The sequence below is a fragment of the Delphinus delphis genome, chromosome 13 (genome assembly GCF_949987515.2).
Source record: "Delphinus delphis chromosome 13, mDelDel1.2, whole genome shotgun sequence".
Classification (NCBI taxonomy): domain Eukaryota; kingdom Metazoa; phylum Chordata; class Mammalia; order Artiodactyla; family Delphinidae; genus Delphinus; species Delphinus delphis.
In genome coordinates, this window is record NC_082695.1 from 71,894,115 (window position 1) to 71,909,543 (window position 15,429).

Genomic DNA, 15,429 nt, shown 5'->3' on the forward strand with positions numbered 1-15,429 from the left:
ATGTTAGCTAGTTTTTCTTAGGAAGTTTGGGTTGTGTTACTTGGTGGTATCTAATCCACTTTGGTTAATCTGGGCACTTATTTTCTTACTTTGACGTAACGCGACCAAAAAGGCAGTGATGTATGGGAGGAAGAAAGTGTGGCCAAAGTCTTGTCTAAATGTTAAATTAGTAAAAGAATTTTATTATTGAAAATTTTAAGTAAATTCCATAAAGAACTCAGTTTTGAAGCCCCACGTTTTCTAGTGCCTGCTACATAGTAGTTGCACAATAAAATTCATTCATGTTGATCAAACAAAATACCCTGAGTCTTTGGAGTAAAAAATATAGTAAGAAATATAATATGACATGGTAAATGAAAACAAAGTATGCCTCAAATCTATCAAAAATATATTTGTAATTTGGATATAGTTACATTTTAGTATGTCAGTAACCCCTCATCAGCTTGTTGTTGCTGTATAAAGGATAATAGAATGTCTTTTCAGAAATAGCATAGAGAACCTCTTTCTTGTGAGTCATGAATATACCTATATTTCAGTAGTGGACCATGACCAGACCTGCTAGGGGTCAGATAATGAAGGAAAAAACAGAAGTGAAGATTGATTGTTATAGAATGGTAGTAACTGAGGTCTCACTATAGTCCGTTATAGATAGAGCAGGAGGTGGATTCTGGAATGCTAACATGTGCCCTATCACGCAGCCTAATGCTGTAAAAAGCAATGAGCCTGCAGGCTGAGCTCCTCTGGCCTTACAGATTCCTTACTCCACGTGGAAAGAAGGAGGCTACAGGTTATTTCGTCCACTTACTTTACCTTTATCTCCTGAATGTCCTCCGCCCTGCTCCTTTGCTAATTCCATGGTATTGAAAGCAACCCTAAGCTCTGTTCAGATCCGTTTTCACTGGTCTTTAAACCTTAATTTATCCCATCGTTGTCCAGCACGGCTTACCTTCATTCTTCAACCAGCAAGACCTCACCGACTGGCCCAGTCATGTTGTTATATACAGGCATCTGCCGAGCATCTAACTAAACTAGTGAGAAAATCAGAAAAACCACAATTACCTTTAAGCGATTATGGAATATGAGGACCACGGCCTCGTTGCTTTCCTGTCAGCCTCCTCTTCGCTTGTTCCCATTCGTCCTCAACTGCAAAGTAACTTTGAGAACTAGACTTATTACATTGTGAGGAGAATCTATTTCGTTCATTAAGGCTCCAGGGCATGGGGTCTACAGCGTGTATAGTTTCGGAGACTTCTATTGGGTTGGCCAAAAAGTTTATTCAGGTTTTTCATAAAATGTTACAGCAAAACCCAAACAAACTTCTTGGCCAACCCAATATTTAAGAAAAAAAAAAAATCAGAGGCCTGTGTAAAATGAAACAAAAACAAACTATAAATATATGTATATTTCATTAGCTTAGCTTCATGGTAAATCCACCTTTCTGGCGCCTTTAAAAAATGCGTTTCCTAACCCTTACTGTACCTACCTTTGTACTTCTCTGGTCTGTGACACCCCCTCTGCCCCACACCTTCTAGTTTCCACCTTGACAGAGCGACTGAAATCATACACTCCAACACACTAGGGTTGTCTCGCCATACCACTAGCAACGGGCCCCCTGCCCCCTTAGTATAGTTTAGTAGAACTGGCTTCCCTCTCTCTCAAATTCTGCCTTCACTTCCATAGCACCACCACCTGACTTTTATTATGTCCTTAGCTAGATTTCTTAATTTCTTGGGGTACCCTAATGTTAATTCTTACCACTCCACTGCCCAGAGTACAGATTTCTTCACTTACCTGTTCTTTTTCCTGACTTTGGCTAAGAATTCATACATTATAATTGACCCCATTTCCTCTGAGCAGGTGAGACAAATCAGGTCAACAGCCTGGGCTGTTGGATGATTTGTTGCAAACACAGTGAAGATTTCAAGAAATGCCCCTTTCCCATTACCTTGGGTTTTAGATTATATTGAAACGTCTGATCTCACTGAATATATAAAGTTACTGTGTACTCATAGGTGAAGCACTCCTGGTAAACAAAAATGCTGAGAATAAGTCACATTAAAATAGTGAATATTGGCTCCTTTTTTATTCATGGTTCTATTGAAATTTATTTCTGACCATCCTCTGAATTCCTTATACCCCTTTTAAGTTATGTGGCCGTCTCAAATTCTTGTATCCATATTTCTGACTCAGATAAATGCAGTTTCTTTGCTGGTATTTGTAATATACCAAATTTAATATTAAATTCTATTAGCAAGTTATTGATTTCCTTTTATTTATTAGGGAAGGCAGTCTTAGAGCAGATCCTGGAGCCAGACTGCCTTGGGTTCAAATCCTTGCTCAGCCCTTATTAGCTTTGAGGCTGAGAGCATTGTACTTAAATTCTCTGTGCTTTAGTTTTTTCATCTATAAAATGGACACAATAACCGTCTTAGCATCATGTTGTAAAGGTTAAAAGAATATATTTATATATAAAGCAAACATCAGCCAATAATAAGTGCTTAAAAATGTTAGCCATCATAATTGTTATTTAGTCATTGATTAAATAAGACAAAATCAGTCAGCCCTGAACTGTTTCCTCCTCCTCAGGTATACGTGACTTCGTACCAGCTAGATCCATTACAATTTCTATTTTAGGAATTTTTTTTTTTTTTTGCCACTTTTTATTCCAGAACAATTTGATAAATCTTAAAAGTAGAATGAGTAGAATATCAAACCAAGTAATTAGCAAAGTTAAGATTATACTTACTGTTCTGTCCTCAACCATCCAAGTTTAATAATTATTCTTTTGTCTTTCCTGACTTTTCTATAGCACTAATCTATTGTTCTACTGATATATTTTTTAGTAATTTTTTGAAATCATTACAAATATTACTTTTCATGTTACTGCTATATTAGAATCTTTCTGAGTGAAGCTGATTTTTAAATATGGTATTCTCAATTGCCAGTATATTCCAATTTTTGGCCCATCTGTTTGTATATATTTAAAGTCATATATTAAATAACCACCACTGGGTTTTCTTCAAGGATTTTATTACTGTGTAATTTTCCACATCTGTTTTCTTCAGCATCCTTTTTAAGATAGGAAAGATTAGGTCAGTGAGTCAGCCATTTTATTATTTTCAGTTTCTCACTTGTTAGGCAGCATAATTTTCTTTGTAGTTTCTCTTGCTTTCAACAGGCATAGCTGTGAATGTTCTCATTCTCTCTTATTTGCATATCATTTATTCTTTATCCTTTCATTACTTATCTCTGTTGAAATTCAGTCTAGTTTATTTATAAATTTACCTCTTTGGATAAATTACAAGCCTTTTTATGCTGCTTAGATGGTTGCCTTTATAACTCAAAGGAAAACGGTAGTTAGGATCTTAAGGATTGTTGTTACCTTATTTGGAGTTGGTTGAAAATTTTTTCATTCTGCTTCATCTCTGGATCTGGCAAGCTGTGGCCAATTCCCAATCCTTCCTTCCTTCCTTCCTTCCTTCCTCCCTCCCTTCCTCCCTTCCTCCCTTCCTCCCTTCCTCCCTTCCTCCCTTCCTCCCTTCCTCCCTTCCTCCCTTCCTCCCTTCCTCTTTCGCAGCATGAAGCTTTGAAGCTTCCTGTAACAATTATTTTCTTACAGGAATTATTTTGTTTTCGTTGGCAGTAATGACCTACTGATACCTGGCCAGTCGAAACTGAGTAATTTCTGTAATTTCCATGAGAAGTCCAGATATAATGCTTGAATGATTAGCATTTACATGAGAGCAAGGGAAGAGGAAGGTACATAGCGGCTGGTGAAGGAGCAAGTCAACCTCTCTTTTTCTCTGGAAAATGAATGAAATTTATTAATTGCTTCTTCAGATTATAAATGTAATTCATGCTTATTAAAAAGTAACCTCAAGCAATAATAAAATATTTAAAGTGGAGAGTTAAAGTCCACTGAAACCTGTCCCTTAGAGTTAATTCTTGTTTAGCTATATATTGTAAATACTTTGAGTCTTATTTCTGTGATATACAAATATTATTATTCCCTCCCTCCTCCCCAATAATATAATAGTTTTCTGCAACCCGTTTTATTTTTACCTAACAATGTATCATTTCTCCCTGTGAGTCCATATAGCTCATTCAATGATAGCAAGTAGTGCCTACTATTAGGTGCAAACAAAGCAGGTGTGGATCCTGCCCTCAAGGAGCTTCTATTCAGTGAGAGAAGACAAGAAAATATCATGGAGTGAGATGATAATACAAAGGGACGATGGGTACCTACTTCAGGCGTTCAGGGGTGAGCGCATTGAGGGGGTTTCATTTAACCCGAGACTTTGTGACCATCTAGAAGAAGAGCATTATAAGGACAAGGGGCAGTCAGTACAATGACTAAGGTGGGAATAACATTGGAAAGTTCGGGGAACAGAAAACAGACAACCGCAAAGGGCATTCAATTTGTGAGCAAGTGGAAGATAGATTTGAGATGGGGTGTGATAAGAAGGCAGGATCTGATCATGAAGGCTAGGGTGGGGATCTCAGATTTTATTTCAGTGTGATGGGTTACCATTAGAAAATTTCAAGTGAGGAAATTATATGATGTTACATGATTTTTTTTTTTTGCAGTTTGTTTCATAGTTGATTTCTAGTTTCATAGCATCATGATTGGAAATATATGATGTTTTTAACAATTATTTTTTGCTTGCTTTGCTTTTGAAAGGCTTTTGTTCTTTACTTCACAACTTTGGAATCACAAGAGACATAGTACTCTGCAGCCTAAAAAAAAAAATCTTAATAGTACATCATAGCTAAACTTCCAGGTCAAACACCATTGATCTAACATGTTCTTTACAAAATGTAAAATACTCTATCAAACTATTATTCTGTTGATGAACTATCCACATTAAGTCCAGCTCTGTGTTCGTACATACAGAGCTGCAGTGAGCATCTCTACATACTGCTGCTTTTCTCTCTGTAGGATGGATCCTAAAAACAGGAACTGGTTTGATCTGTTTTTACTTTAAAAGATTAATAGCCGCTGAGCTGGAACTAGGGTTGTTACAGTAGTGGTGGAGAAATGTGACACATCAAGGATATGTTTTGTAAGTAGAGCCAACACGTCTTGATGATGGTTCACATGTAGGGTGCAGGGTGTGGAAAGTTCAGGGAAAGGCAGTGGTGAGAGAAAGGAGGAGTTCAAGGGTGACTCATAGATTTGAGTCTTGAGCACCTAAAAGGATTATGGTGCCATTAACGACTGAGAGAAAAGCAGGCGAGGTGTGGGGTGAAGGCCAGGACTTAGGTTCTGGACATATTAAGTTTGAAGGACCATTTTAATCTGTTCGAATGACTACATAATGTTCTAGTACACAGATGTGGAATTCATTAGCCAATCCTCTATCAATTAACATTTAAGTCCCCTACCCCCGGTTTCTCACCATCATAAACAGTGCTACATTGAATAGCCTTATTTATATAACTTTCTATGCCTGTCTGATTTTCTTAGGGTAAATTCCTGGATTCACAGTGCTAGGCCCAAAGGTTTGTGCGTTTGATTATCAGAATGCTTTGAAACTACTTTCCCACGGTCCATGCACATTCGTTTTTTCATACTTTCCCTAATATTCCTGTGAATAACCGAATGACTCTTGAACTGCAATTATTCTCATAAAAAAAAAATGAAACTCCACAGTTGGTCTGTTTTGCCTTCTGTATTTTTCATCTTGGACCGTGGACTGTTTATTCATTTATTCATGAGTTATCACTTATTTATAAAAAAGGAAAATAAAAATAATTTTATGATAACTCTTCTCTGTATCAGATACCGTATTATGTGCAAGGGGTAAAAATAAATAAATATGAACTGTTTCTTATAAAATCCCTCAAGGAATTTATACTCTGATCTGGAAGACAGACACAAACCCAGAGTTGAAATACTGTGATTGTCCTTTCCAGCAGGGCTGTCTAGAGTGCGATGGGAGAACACAGGAGGAACATGCGCACGGGTTTGTTTAGGAGTCTAGGGAGGATGGTCTGAAAGGGCTTTCTAAAGGAGAGGACGTCAGAACTGAGCCATTCACTATGGGAGTTAAGCAGGAAAGGGGAAGGGCAGGGCCACGATTCCAGGCAGAAGGCGCAACACCTGCAAAGCCCAGAAGAAGAAGAAATGTAGTGGAAGCACGCTTATCAAAACCTGAACCTGAGAGGTGTTTTCCCCATTATATGTGAGTGATTCACGTTACAGCAATCTTCAAATTGGCATTACCCTGAGAAATGTACAAATCTTAGGTGAAAAACAGTCATTCCAATAGGTAAATAGAGACACCTCTTCTCTGTGACTTTTTTTTTTTTTTTTTTGGGCCACGCAGCTTGTGGGATCTTAGTTCCCCCACCAGGGATGGAACCCGTGCCCCCTGCAGTGGATGTGCAGAGTCCTAACCACTGCACCACCAGGGAATTCCCTCTGTGACTTATTGAATGCTAACTCAGTAACATAGATTTTGTAACTGAAGTTTACATGGTGTTAGCAAAATGTAAAGAAAGAACTGAATGCTGGCATTTCCCATAAATAATATTTTTAGGAAAAGTGGGCTTGGCAAGATATGAAAATGTTTTCAGCGTGGGATTCAAATCGTTCTGATGAAAATAAACCAGGTTAATTTTCTCTAACACATTTAATTCTGGCAAGCGCTCTAAGGCTACTACGTATGGAAAGAAAGCTAACAGTCAGGCTCGACAGCAATGTCAGCAAACACACCTATATGAATAGAAGTTTGGAGGAAAATGTCTTCTCTCTAAAAATAACAAAGATTTTACTTCTACTTAAGAGGAGCAATGGGCCTTAGGGATCTGGGGGACAGTAAGGTTGATGTTTCTTTAAGGCAGAGTTTTGAAGCTTCAGGCACAGTTTTCACTGAGCAGAAGTCCATAACGCTTATACATCAAGGGTACTTATGTGATGATTGCAAAAATTGCAGTGAGAATTGGCTACAGTACTTAGGCCGACATTTTAGGCATTTTCTTCCTGTTCTTTTCAGCAACTGGTTTTATGGCAGGTGCTTCCTATGACATTCGGGAGCAACAACCAGAAATATGGCATCAGGGGTGATGATAAGATGAATGGTCGGAGAAGACAATGGTTTCCTGACGCTGTGTTGAAGAATTACCCAACAAGCTTCCCATTTTAAAAGTAAAATGCTATTTGGAGAAGAACCTCTAGGAAGAGAAACAGATATCTGGGACAATGCTTGAAATTAGATCATCATTTATCTTGAAAGTTTAACAGTTTTTAAAGAATTATTTTAATGGACTGAGTAGAGGTATATTTTTCTGTTGTCTGTCTGCCCCATCACTTACTGAGTATTTCTTATATCCCTGTTATACTTTGAATGGCAGTATTTAAGATTTTTACATACACCAAGAGAAAAAATTAATTCTTGGTAATATCTATAATTGGAAATACATGAGGTAGAGAGTTCAACTGTTTCCAAACCCAACAGTTATTACAAGCATTTCAACATCCTTGCAAAAGCATTAAGTAGACTGAAATAAATTTTGGTTCTCAAAATTCACATTTTATCTACACTTCTCAACGCCATTCAATTTCCTTCCTAGCCATTCTTTTTCCTGTCAACACATAAAAAATGAAAATACAAGTGTCTATTGATAGATAGATAGGTAGATAGATAGATAGATAGATTCTACATATATTTAGTCCAGAAAATTAAAGAACACTAGGTAGGAGAATCACAGTACATTGAATTCATTCTGGATTCGGTGCCTTTTATTCTTTATATCCACTCTTGATATATAAAGTACTTAAAGTGTGGCATATAGTAGTCATTGAATAAATATGAATCATAAGTACTCTGAAACATATATCATAGGGACATGAGTCTGTAGTTCATGATAGGTTCTAAAGAAATATTGATAATGATTCAAAGGAGCTTGTCAAAATTTGATAGCTCCTATCTCAAATAGAGCTCGTGACGGAGCTTACGTCTAGTCAGGGAGGATACACAGGTAACACAAAAGCCCTCTTATCTGGCACAGGTCAGCCTCAGAAGTTGCTCAGGTAGTCAAAGCTCTTGCTCAAGTGTGGGATCATATAAAATGATATATATCTTAAACACCTCATTTTAAGTTCCATAAAGATAATTTTATTTTCCATCTCTTTTAACGTGAGACCAAGGCCTTTTCTTTCTATAATTGGTCCATTGATGATAGTTCTAGAACATTTTTCTTCCTAAATCACACCAGCTTTGGTTTCTTTAAGTAGATTGAGAAATTAAAGATACTCAGAAAGTAGTCTCGGAGTATAATCCTAGATGTTTATGCTTTTCCCATTCTTTTACAGTTGTCTCACTTTCACCTAATTTCATGAGTGTGTGTATGTCTATGTCTTTCTAAAGCAGTCTCCCCCCTCTTATAATTTTATATGGTGTTTAATTCAACTACCTGTTTACACTGACAAGCAGAATTAGCATAGCTTTCGTTGACTCTGGGTCCCAGAGCTCACCTGGTGAGAGTAGTAGCAAGTGGGCTTGTTAACCGCTGGCATTCCTCACGTGGTGGGTGTCAGGATGTCTCACAGAGGGAGTACAGCGTATCACTTAACCCCAAGAGTCAGCAAAATACAAGTCAGTTAGAGAGATCCTAATACCTTCAATGCATGGTGCCTGGAAATATTTCCATGGCACTATGAAATGCAGAAGGGAATGAGTACTCAAGTGGGCAAGGTATTTACAAAAGAGTAGGGATGACAAAGATGAAACAAATAAGTGCAATCCAGTGTTTCAGTGCTACAACAGAATGATGTGGCATGCCACAAAGAAAGAAAGGCTGAATCCTGGGGAGGTGGGAGACGAGAACAGGAAAAGATCCACAAAGAAGGTGATATTTGAGCTGAGGCTTTGTGTATGGCGTGGGGGGAGAATAATTTTCTTTTTTCTATTGAAGTATAGTTAATTTACAATGTTGTGTTAGTTTCAAGTGCACAGCAAAGGATTCAGTTATACATATTTGTGTGTGTGTGTGTGTGTGTGTGTGTGTGTGTGTGTGTGTGTATGTATACATTCTTTTTCAGATTCTTTTCCATTATAGGTTATTACAAGATGTGGAGTAGAGTTCCCTGTGCTTTACCGTAGATCCTTGTTTACCTATTTTATATATAGTAGTGTGTATATGTCAATCCCAAACTCCTAATTTATCCCCGCCACACACACACTATCTCCTCTGCTAACCATAAGTTTGTTTTCTATGTCTGTGACTATTTCTGTTTTGTAAATAAGTCCATTTGTGAGCTGAGTCTTGAGTAGGTGTTCCATAGGCACACAAGGAGGAAGAAACCTGTTCAGAGAGAGGATAAAGAGCATAAACAGAAGCACAGAGACATTATTTAGCTTAGAGTGCATTCCGGGGACTGTGAAGTTTTTGCTATGCTGGGAACCAAGGTTGCAAAGGAGTAGAGAAGTGTGACAGAGGAGGAGAGAGAGAAAGCCTAGTAGTTAGGAGGGGGGAGATCACGGCAAGCCTTGCCTGGATAGATGGCCTCATGGGGTGGAGTCTTGTAGGTCAGGAGTAACAAACTCAAATGCCCACAGAGACCAAGCAGTTAGCATAAATTAATAAAATAAAGGTCAGCGTTCTTGGTTAATCTTTTCTTTACCCATTTTGATAGCACCATCCAAGAAATATTTGTCTTTCTTTATAACACTACCCTCAGTAAAACAACAGTGTAAGCCTTCAGTAGAATGCCAGCCGGTACTGTACTTGAGTGTTAGGGACAGAATCGGGAGGGGCAGGGACCGTGTCAGACTGGAGAGCACGTGCTCCCTGTGAAGGGATCAGCCATGTCTCAGGTCCTCTCAGTTGGCACCATGTGGAACTGTGGGCCTGATCTGATTTTTCAAGATAAGCTGAAAATCTGGGTTTTTATTTAAAAACCTCCCAAGTTTTAAATGCTAGTGACTGGTTTTGCAAGTTTTTAGAGTATGCAAATCAACACTACACTGAATGCGTAGTAGTGTATTCAGAGAAAGCCTTTGAAGAGTTTCGAGCACGGGAGCAACAGGGTCCCATGTTCCATTTGGGAAGAGCCGGAGTCCAGAAGGTGAGAAGAAGACTTGCTCTTGGAGGTTTTGGTAACGGTCCAGGCAACAGTTGATCCGGACTTGAAGGGTGATGTGGGTGGCCGAGTGAAGAAAAGGAGCAGGAAGCGTAACATACGGCAAGTAGCTTATGAGAAGCCTTCAAAGGCGGCATTTTATATCTACACACTAACTTAAAATAGAAATTGATGCCATAATGAAACAGGAAAAGCAACATTTTCTGGAGAAAAAATAAGAAAAAAAAAGTATGGGCTAGGTATGAACTGGTAGGGAAGATGGTCATGTAAAAGGAAAGATGTAGTTGAGGCATAGAGAGGGGAGTTTTAAAAATAAAAGAACTATGGAGTTGTTGGAAAGATTTAATCCTTAGGATATTTTATTTACAACGTACTAGAAGCCACAAAAGAGGCTTTCCATTAAAGAATTTATTATTTCACATAACAGAACATCTAGAGGTGGCTGTTGAAGTGAGCAGCTCGATGGTATCGTGAAGGACCCCAGTGTTTGCCTCTCTTTCTCGCTGTATTCAGTGCATTGGTCTCTTAGGCTGGACCACCTCAGGATACAGGATGCTGCCACAGAGCCAGCAACCTATGCAGAGGACACCATCCGGAGGCAGAAAGAAGTTTTTAAAGCAAATAGGCCATCTGAGAAAGCCTGTTCTTATGTCTCGGTCCACCAAAAATTGTATCGCATACTCATTTTAAACATGTTGCTGGAAAAGAGAATGGAATTATCATGACTGACTAATTGAAGTTTACTCCTGAGATAGAAGGCTGTCACCTTTCCAGAACACAGGGGGTTGGCCTGACAAAGACAACCAACATTGCCTCCTCAAGGGAATTTGGTAACGTGGCCCTTGGAGTGTTGTAAGATGTGATAAACAGGAAGGTAGGTTGACGGTAGAGGCTTCGGAACAGATCTGGACTTGCGGACCTGCCCTTCCACCTACTATCTTTGAGACTTTGAACAAGTTACTAGCCCTCTTTCCTCTCCTGTAAAAAAAAAAAAAAAAAAAAAAAGGCATAATTTTAGGCCCTCTTAAAGATTAATTGAACCAACATATATAAGATATTTAGTTTCATGATTATTACAGTCTCAGTGCTCAGTAAATGGTAGTAGTGGGTTGATTAATAGTCATCTTTAAAATCCAGTTTTGAGTTTCTCAATTTGAAAGAGACTTTTGGTGTAAGAACAGAACTCTTAACGGGAAATATGTTAAAACAAAGTAGACTAATAGTAACATGACTTTAAAAGAATCAGCTTTCCCTTTTATTGGAACAGAAACAGTGAGCTAGAATGGTAAAGTACATGATAAGGCTCAAGAGACCTGGCTGTGTTCCCTTCTCATGTTCCGTCCAAGGCCAAGGGCCCCTTCCCTTCATCACACTAGAGGGAGAGGATTGCCCACGGTTACCTCACACTGTCCCTGTCCCCTCCCAGCCTAATTGGTCTTGTGCTCCAGCTTCAGAATGAGCAGTTAAGCAGACTCACTTGAAGACAGAGTAAATGCTTAGAAATAATTTGCATTTATTCCTTGAATGTTTAGCTATTTAAGTAATTCTGCTGTTCCCTAAAGTTATTTCTTTTTGTTGTTGTTGTGGTACGCGGGCCTCTCACTGTTGTGACCTCTCCCGTTGCGGAGCACAGGCTCCGGACGCGCAGGCTCAGCGGCCATGGCTCACGGGCCCAGCCGCTCCGCGGCATGTGGGATCTTCCCAGACCGGGGCACGAACCCGAGTCCCCTGCATCAGCAGGTGGACTCTCAACCACTGCGCCACCAGGGAAGCCCCCCTAAAGTTATTTCTTAATCTAGACTATTTATTAATGCAGTGAAAGGCATTGAAAACATAGTTCACTTTCAAACAAATGTCAAGAGTAAGAAGTCATCTGTATATTGCCCACCACAGCAACTTAAACGCTTTTTCCTCATATATACTGAGAGTGGGCCTTTGTAGCCATAAGAAAGCCAGCTGCCATAAGCCTGTTGAATTTCTCTGGGTGAACATCCCAGCATATGGCATTGTGATTCTGTTGCTATAATTTATATAAATATGTTGCCAGAGATGAATTAAAACTTATCATTGTAAATCTACAAGGATACAGCTGTAACTCACATGGATTTATTACCTGTAGACATGTATATCAGGCCTCTGGAATTACAGCCTCTACTGTAGACAGAGGTTAAAGAAGAAGGTAACAACTTACATGCCATTATACATTTACAGCAGTTTGTCATTCATCGGTAGTGGTGTGAATACCAAATGCAGCAGGTGGACCATCTTTCACCCAACGAAGTCTAATTGGCCAATTTCTGCAAAAATGCTGAACAAAAGATCACCAAATGAGGAGTCAGAAAATTTAGTCTTAGACGCAATTACTAAATTTGTTACTTAAATACTCTGAGCCTAAGTTTACTAGGTATAAGACTGTTTCTCAAAAACCTGTTATTCTACCCCAATAACACTTTGCATGGTTTTTGTTATTTTCATTCATTCATTTAGTCAATAAACATTTATTGAGTGCCTACTATATATCAGGTGCACATCATTTTTTTAAGCTGAAAGAAGTAATTTAGTCCAGCATCCTTATTTTTGCAAAACAGCAAAGTGGGTCCGGAAAGATGAGGTGCTTTACGGAGGATAGGAAAGGGATTTTGAAAACTGCAAAATCCGTACACGAGGAAGTAACTATTAATTGTAATGCTAAGCTAGTATCCTTTGTAGGATAATGTATATGTGTTTAGTTCTCCATGGATGTTTTCATCTCTCTAGGAGTTCCTTTTATATAAATTCACTGGGCATTGTCATTTAGCATTGTTCTTTCCAAACCAGGTGACACATCAGAATCACGTAGGAAATTTCAAAATAGATTCCTCCTGCCTCAGACCTTCTGAATTAGAATAGAATCTCTGAGGCAGGGACCCAGATATCTACATTTTTATTAGGTGCTCCTAGGTAATTCGAAGGCAGACTGGAGTTGAGAAACTCGGGGTTTACCAAACAAAATAACAGGTTATGTGAGGAGCAAACAATGTTTGTATTATTGTAAACTAACATTTTAAGTCCCCATGGTTTAGAAAATCAAATAATTTTAATATCAGGAAAAATAGCTTGCATTAGAGCTAGAATCACATAGACTGAAACGGAGCCTTGGGATGAGTGGAACTTGATTGGGGGGAGGGGTGTTACCATTGAGAAAGCGATGCAGCCACATGAAGGGAAGGTTTAGAGGGGAAAGCCCATCATAATCCGCACCCCCTGCAAAGATCTTACATTTATATACTACTTATTCACATGTATAACTATTTGTAAGTATTTGTAACCATAATCTATACATCCCTAGATTTGCTTTGAAATGTTACATAAAACCATAAAATTTTAGTTTATGAGGTTTTAGTTACTCCTTTCTATACCTAGATTTTCATACTGCATTTGAGAATTACCCTAGTATGTTATACCAACCCACCCTGACAGAGCTTTAAGCAACTGCTGTTGGGTACACATACAGCCTCCTTTTCTCTCCACAGAACGCTTTCCGATGACTTTTCTGTTCATCAAATTACAACCGTGGGATTTTCTACCAGATAAAAGTCACTAACAGAAAACTTGCTTACAGAAGTCCAGTATCTTGTTAACTGCTTACAGCTTTGTCCCTAATGGAGAGTTTCCTCCAGCTACTCAGGTACAACACACGATTCAAGATTTCTGTCTCTCTGGATCTCTCTCACAATATGGTAGGGTCTTTTCTCTTGCTACAGCATCCATTCAAATCATTTATTAATTTAATAAATATTAAGTATTTGCTGTGTACCAGCTACTATGGTAGTGCTACTCACTATTGAAATAACGTATTTCTATTTAACGATTATGAGGAAACTAATGCTTCCTACAGAGACATACTATCAATAGAAGAACATTTTTAGCTGCCTTTCTTTTTTTTTTTTTTTGTAATCTTTATTGAAGTATAATTGCTTCACAGTGCTGTATTAGTTTCTATTGTACAACAAAGTGAATCAACCATATGCATACATATGTCCCCACATTCCCTCCCTCTTGAGCCTCCCTCCCACCCTCCCTATCCCACCCCTCTAGGTGGTCACAAAGCACTGAGCTGATCTCCCTGTGCTATGCGGCTGCTTCCCACTAGCTATCTGTTTTACATTTGGTAGTGTATATGTGTCGATGCTATTCTCACTTCGCCCCAGCTTCCCCCTCCCACCCCGTGTCCTCAAGTCCATTCTCTATGTCTACGTCTTTATTCCTGCCCTGCCACTAGGTTCATCAGAACCACTGTTTATTTTTAGATTCCACATATATGAGTTAGCATACAATATTTGTTTTTCTCTTTCTGACTTACTTCACTCTGTATGACAGACTCTGGGTCCATCCACCTCACTACAAATAACTCAGTTTCGTTTCTTTTTATGGCTACGTAATATTCCATAGTATATATGTGCCACATCTTCTTTATCCATTCATCTGTCAATGGACACTTAGGTTGCTTCCATGCCTAGCTATTGTAAATAGAGCTGCAATGAACATCGTGGTACATGTCTCTTTCTCAATTATGGTTTTCTCAGGGTATGTGCCCAGAAGTGTGATTGCTGGGTCATATGGTAGTTCTATTTTTAGTTTTTTAAGGAACCTCCATACTGTTCTCCATAGTGGCTGTATCAATTTACATTCCCACCGACAGTGCAAGAGGGTTCCCTTTTCTCCACACCCTCTCCAGCATGTATTGTTTCTAGATTTTTTGATAATGGCCATTCTGACCGGTGTGAGGTGATACCTCATTGTAGTTTTGATTTGCATTTCTCTAATAATTAGTGATGTTGAGCATCTTTTCTTGTGCCTCTTGGCCATCTGTATGTCTTCTTTAGGGAAATGTCTATTTTGGTCTTCCACCCATTTTTTAATTGGGTTGTTTGTTTTTTTGATATTGAGCTGCATGAGCTGCTTCTATATTTTGGAGATTAATCCTTTGTCTGTTGATTCATTTGCAAATATTTTCTCCCATTCTGAGGGTTGTCTTTTTGTCTTCTTTACGGTTTCCTGTGCTGTGCAAAAGCTTTTAAGTTTCATTAGGTCCCATTTGTTTATTTTTGGTTTTATTTTCATTACTCTAGGAGGTGGATCAAAGAAGATCTTGCTGTGGTTTATGTCAAAGAGTGTTTTTCCTCTGTTTTCCTCTAAGAGTTTTATAGTGTCTGGTCTTACATTTAGATCTTTAATCCATTTGGAGTTTATTTTTGTGTATGGTGTTAGGTAGTGTTCTAATTTCATTCTTTTCCATGTAGCTGTCCAGTCTTCCCAGCACCACTTATTGAAGAGACTGTCTTTTCTCCATTGTATGTTCT

At 38.6% G+C, this 15,429-nt stretch overlaps 1 protein-coding gene across 7 annotated transcripts in view; it reads left to right on the plus strand.

Annotated features, from left to right (window-relative positions):
• Positions 1 to 15,429, plus strand: part of WDR7 (WD repeat domain 7) — a 372,036-nt gene that overhangs the window by 302,284 nt on the left and 54,323 nt on the right. Inside the window, exon 27 of one of the 7 annotated variants that reach the window (XM_060029116.1) lies at positions 6,999 to 10,370. The exons of the other annotated variants lie outside the window; for them this stretch is intronic. Coding sequence (XP_059885099.1) covers positions 6,999 to 7,148 — 150 coding nt within the window. The 3' untranslated portion in view covers positions 7,149 to 10,370. Of the gene's footprint in view, positions 1 to 6,998; positions 10,371 to 15,429 lie in introns of those variants that run through there. 7 annotated transcript variants of the gene reach the window in all.